We start from the raw sequence: 5,753 nt of genomic DNA, 5'->3' as shown, positions 1-5,753 counted from the left end.
GGTTACTTGTAGGTGTTACTTGTATTATGGGGTTACTTGTATGGGTGTTACTGGTTTTGGTCGGGGTTACTTGTAGGGTGTTACTTGTTTTGTCAGAGGTTACTTATAGGTGTTACTTATATTCTTGGGTTACTTGTATGGGTGATACTGGTTTTGGTCGGGGTTACTTTTAGGGTGTTACTGGTTTTGTCAGGGGTTACTTGTATTCTGGGGTTACTTGTATGGGTGTACTGGTTTTGGTCGGGGTTACTTGTAGGGTGTTACTGGTTTTGTCAGAGGTTACTTATAGGTGTTACTTGTATTCTAGGGTTACTTGTATGGGTGTTACCGGTTTTGATCAGGGGTTACTTGTAGGGTATTGCTTGTTTGGTATGAGATTTTTGTCTGGAGTTACTTGTAAGAGTTACTCAGGATACAAGTAACCCCACGATACAAGTAACCCATATAAGTAACCTGATAATACAAGTAACACCCTACAAGTAACCCCAGAATACATGTAACATCATACAAGTAACCCCAGAATACAAGTAACCCGTGCTGCACCATGTGGCATGCTGCACTGAAAAACCTCTGTAACTAATAATATAACTCCTGATATAAAAATTCTATAAGAAAATATTCAAATGTCGTCCTTCTTATATTGTTATTCCTATTTTGCCTCTCATCAAAAACTTCAAATCTATGTTAAAAAAAAAAAAAAAAAAAAAAAGCTAAGAAATGTTGTTAAAATTAGGAAAAATAGTATAGCTCACAAAAAGTAAAAAAATGCGTTTAGCGTTTGGAAGTGGAAGACGTCTACTTCTGATAATTTCAACAACCACAAAGCATTTCCAGCAGCAGCAGCAACAACAACAACATCACATTCACAACATCCCCTCTTTCTTCTTCAGAACCTCCTCTTCTCTCGTCTCTTCTATTTTTCCCTCCAATAACAATCCCCTTTCCCTTTTCTTCTACTCAACCTCATTTCGAGCTCCAACTATGGCGGCCGTTGACTCCACCAACTACGGATTCGATCGTCCTGAGATGTTTTCTCTTCCCATCGCTAATTCCGTCGATGCTTACGATCGCCATGTCTTCCTTTGCTACAAATCTCCCGATGCTTGGCCTTCTAATGTTGAAAACTCTGATGTTGATCCTCTTCCTAAGCTTCTCTCTTCTGCTCTCAAAGCTCGCAAAGATGATATTCCTTTCAAGGTCTCTATTTCTTTTGATTTCGTGTTTTTTGATTGGTTGTTGTTTCTGAAATTAGGTTTTTGTTTGATCGTTTGTTGTGGTTTCAATTTTTGTTCATTTTTTATTTGTGTCATGTTATATTTCTCTAATTTTTGCTGTTTGACTCGAGATTATTGTGTGCTGTATTATCATTGTTTATTATATAGTTTTGTTTGTTCGTAATTCGTTTTCACTAGCAAAATATATTTCAAAATGTGTGATTCCTTTTGTTTTAGCTCAGAATCCATTACTGTTTTATATGATGAATTATTTTTGTTGATTTTTATCTGCTTCATGTGATATTGCTCTAATTTTGCGGTTTGACTCTACATTATTGTGTGCTGTATTATCATTGTTAACGATAAAGATTTATGAATGACGAATTATATAGTTTTGTTTGTTCATTAATGGGTTTCACTAGCAAAATTTGTTGAAATGTTTGATTCCTTTTGTTTCAGCTCAGATTCCATTACTGTTTTGTATGATGAATTATTTTTGTTATGTTATGGTATTATTTTATTTTTCCTTATTGATTGTGTGAATGTAATTTAAGAATATTGTTGTATTATATCAGATGAAGAGTTGTAAATTTTCATTTTCTGATTTAAAAAGGTATATTTGAGGCATGGTATAAAATAATGTTAGGTGATATTAATCAATTTTTGTAGGCTCTAATTATACAAAGTAGATGGATGTGTTACTCGGGGATAAAACTGTTGATTTGATGTTTGAGTGGCGGGTCATAGAAAATTATCTGTGATTAGTAACACTAATTTGCTGCTATATACAGTGAATTCATATTTCGGGCTTGTAAAGTTCTTTTGATGGGGTTTATTTTCATATTTTGATGCTTATGGCATTTAAGTTACGAGTCATGACGTACTAAACTTTTGCTTTATATCTTGGGTTTCCAATTGCCTAACTAGTTTCAATGAATCTAATCACCTGTTCTTATTTTAAGGGTTCGTGCTATTCAAAGATGAATCAGTCACTAATGATAATGCTTATCTCTTATTATATAGACTCGTCTTACCATATGTGGTGGCTGCAATGGGGATGAGTGCTCAGATGGGGATTTATACATTTTTCCAGAGATGGTCAAATATAGGTAAAGAGTATTCATAACGACTTATATTATTTAACTGTTTAATGTTGATTTCTTTTTCATCTCTCATTGATGGCATTTTGGAGTTAAGAAAAAATTGTAAAAAAGTTCTTTTAAAACACAATTTGTTTTGAAATAATTCCTTTTATAGTTTATTGTTTGTGAGAAGCAACTTTTAATCTGAATTTTATTAAAATTAGCACTATTTTCCCGGAATTCGTCCAATAAAGTGAAATTGCCAGCTCTTATGGTGTGTGAAATGCACACTCCTTTTCTAATTTTTCTCTCACGCTGATTCTCTTCTCCCTGTTATTTTCTTCATTTGTTCTTCAGCAATATTAACTTTCTTTTGCTCTCCTTGCAAATCCAATAGGTTCTGTTTCTTGTACTTTCATGTCAAGGTGTGATTAATTTTCAATGTTTGGGAGAGAATCTTCCCCATTTGCATGTATAAACATTGAACTATCTTGAAGAGCATACAAACTATTTTTGTGTACCAAAATCCTAAATATAAATCAAAGACTCAATTGCAAAGAGAAGATTAATTAAATACAACACCCTATCTCTCACTTCTTTTTCTATGGTGGTTGTTTTTCATCATCCTCAATTCCTCATCATCATAACTCTTCACTATGTTGTGCAAGACTGTTTGATCAGATTGTTACTATAATCCTATATTTGTATTATTCTTTCTATTCCACGGATAATCAGTTTCTCTTTGAAAAGCTTAAAAGAAATGCTTAAACTTTTTTCTTAACATGACATATGGGTGCAGAAGTAACTGAATTACATTTTTTAATTGCAGAAAAAGCTTGAGAGCTGTAATAGCGAGAATTTCAATCATGTTGAAGCAAAAATCTGAATATAAATTGACTTGACGTCCTTAAGAAATAGAGTTTCCAGGAGGAACATTCAATGTAGCATACTTGCTGTGTTGGGGTAACACTTGTAATAAATACAAAAGCACATGCGAGACACACAATATTACATTGTTGGTAGCTATTATGGGTTTTCCAATAAGTTATAGCGGAAGATTTTAGTATTTAACGGGATATATGTTGTGAAACCACTTCTACTGAAGCCTTTATTAATATTTGATGTAACAAGTGAATTGAGGCTAACATATAATTCAGAGAGAGAGAGAGTAGGAGGAGAGGGAGGGAGGGAGGGAGGGAGGGATGGAGGAGGAGGGAGAAGGAAATCTGAGGTCAATCAAAGGTGTTACTTATAGTGAAATTTATTTTATCAGGTGCTTTCTCAAAAAAGTAATGAAAAATAAAATAGTGTTTCACAAAATTTGAATTTTAAAAGGCCTTTTTTGTGACAAATTTACCTTATTTTTACTTACCACATACATGGTGCCGATGAGCTATGAAATGTAGGCCTTATCATTTCGCGATGGTTTATTTTTTCTTTGACTTTTTTTTTTCCATTATTTATTTTTGCTTTGACCTCTTTTTTTCTTTTTCTTCAGCTCTAAATTGAATATTTTGGTGATTGTAGGGGGTTGAAAGAGTCAGATGTGGATTCATTTGTGGATGACGTTCTTGTGCATGGTAAGACATGGGGTTCTGAAGTACCTGAATCCTTAGTTGGTGCATATGTTTTTGTTTGCTCCCATGCAAGCAGAGATAAAAGGTGTGGTGAATGTGGTCCTGTCCTCATTGAAAAGTTCAAGGAGGAGATTCAGTCGAGGGATTTGAATGATAAGGTTTTCGTGAGTGCTTGTTCTCATGTTGGGGGTCATAAGTACGCTGGAAATTTGATCATCTTTGGGACAAATGCTGAGGCAAAGGTTACCGGGGATTGGTATGGCACTATTATATTTCTTTTCGTTTGCTTGACATTTGCAGTGGTATGGTGTCAGGGACTAATTAGTTACTTGTTGGCTTGCAGGTATGGTTATGTCACTCCAACTGATGTGCCAGACATGCTTGATGTGCATATTGGCAAAGGAGAAATCATAGAAAAGTTATGGAGGTATGTTATGGTTTCACTTAGATCTGTTGAATTATTTGTCTTGTTGGGTGCTGTTTATAGATTTAGCAAGTTTGAATGTGGTATACCCTGCTCCATGGCCCATATTGGCATTTACTCTAGGCTTTAGGCTTCATAATGTATGACAATTTTGCCTTTATGACATTTTTGCCCTTTAAAGCCAAACAATGATCATTGCTTAAACAATTAGGAAATTTCTTTTTAATGCTTGTATGTAACACTTTTATTTTAATAAAAAAAACCCTAAGAGTATTCTGAAAAAAAAAACTTTCAAAAAACTTGAGTACCTTGTTCCTTGAGAAGTTTAATGGAGGTGTGTTACTGCATGTACCTTTGACACCTAATGATCAATTTCAGGGGTCAAATGGGCTTGAAATTAGAGGCTACTCAAAAAGAAGAGAACAAACCCGCAACTGAAAACATTCAGGAGAAAACTGAAGAGAAATCACAGGAAACTGAGGTTAAGGAAAGTACAACAGGCTGTTGCCAGGGTACAAATGCAGTTTCTTGTTGCAGGGAGGGCTCTGTTGCCAATGGAAAAGTTGTGGAAGTAAACCCAAAGGAAACCTCAGATGGGCCTTGCAAGAAAGGAACAGGATGTTTGCCAGCTTGTGCAGGAAAATGGGAGCAGAGTGATCTTCTGATGGTCGGCGCCGTTGTTGGTGCTGTAGCAACTGTTGCTGTGGCTTACAGCATCTTCAGAAGGTCGGCATAGGTTCTCAAAATATCTGCTTGCAGTTAGTTGTGTGAATGACGATCTTTTTGTAGCGAGGTTTAAATTATAATCTTTAAATCCTTGCGTTTGGCTACTAGTTAATTGCTTATATAGCCTTAAAGTGGGATGGATATGGGTGATTTGGTGGATTTAAAGATGAATCACTTCACTATCTCAATATATTGCTTCTCAAGCACTACACAGTTTATATTTGGGATTGGAGAATCCTTGTGTTACATTGAAATTACAGTTGTATTTGTTTTGTTGCTAGTCAATTTCTAGCTAATATAAACACCGAAACTTGTTTTCTGTGCATCCACCGACATTTGTCTGATGTGTGTATCTCTGTATGTTACTCTGATGTTTGCTTGCTGGGGCCTGGGGATCGTAGAAGGTTGGAAATAACATTTTAAAATTTAATGTCATTATAATTTACTTTGAGCACTTATTTAGTATATTAAGTAGTTTTTGTATATTAAGGGTATGTTCTCTTCAACTTGATTTCAATTAAGCTCAAGTTCAATTTTTGATTTCCTTCTCTTATAAACAGTTCAGTTCAGCTCACAGGCTTGTTGAACAGGCCCTAAGTCCATAATTACAACCTCTTGATAAGGATTGACTTTAGCATTGTATATATTCTTTTGGTATGTTATTAAACAATATTAAACAGGTTTTGGGTAAAAATACCTTGTCCATGTGGACCAATCAGAAAGGGCCACG

The 5,753-nt window shown here is 34.9% G+C and overlaps 1 protein-coding gene across 1 annotated transcript; it reads left to right on the top strand.

The window, feature by feature from the left end:
* Positions 1 to 791: 791 nt before the first annotated feature.
* LOC145555725 (altered inheritance of mitochondria protein 32-like) lies at positions 792 to 5,352 on the top strand. The gene is made up of 5 exons (XM_081617457.1): positions 792 to 1,197; positions 2,238 to 2,323; positions 3,824 to 4,129; positions 4,217 to 4,300; positions 4,676 to 5,352. Exons 1-5 carry the CDS (start codon positions 982 to 984, stop codon positions 5,031 to 5,033), a joined length of 1,050 nt encoding a protein of 349 aa, XP_081473583.1. The 5' UTR covers positions 792 to 981; the 3' UTR covers positions 5,034 to 5,352.
* Positions 5,353 to 5,753: the final 401 nt, after the last annotated feature.

This window comes from Chenopodium album, chromosome 1, assembly GCF_948465745.1.
Source record: "Chenopodium album chromosome 1, dcCheAlbu1.1, whole genome shotgun sequence".
NCBI classification, from domain to species: Eukaryota; Viridiplantae; Streptophyta; class Magnoliopsida; order Caryophyllales; family Amaranthaceae; genus Chenopodium; species Chenopodium album.
Note: the sequence above shows the minus strand (reverse complement) of the source record. Positions and strands in the feature narration are given on the sequence as shown.

Bases quoted from the DNA above. Each gene is read 5' to 3' on its own strand.
- LOC145555725 (XM_081617457.1), top strand. From the start codon at position 982: ATGGCGGCCGTTGACTCCACCAACTACGGATTCGATCGTCCTGAGATG. The intron at 1,198-2,237 runs GTCTCTATTTCT...CTTATTATATAG, and splicing joins AAGATGATATTCCTTTCAAG to ACTCGTCTTACCATATGTGG. The intron at 2,324-3,823 runs GTAAAGAGTATT...TGGTGATTGTAG, and splicing joins CCAGAGATGGTCAAATATAG to GGGGTTGAAAGAGTCAGATG.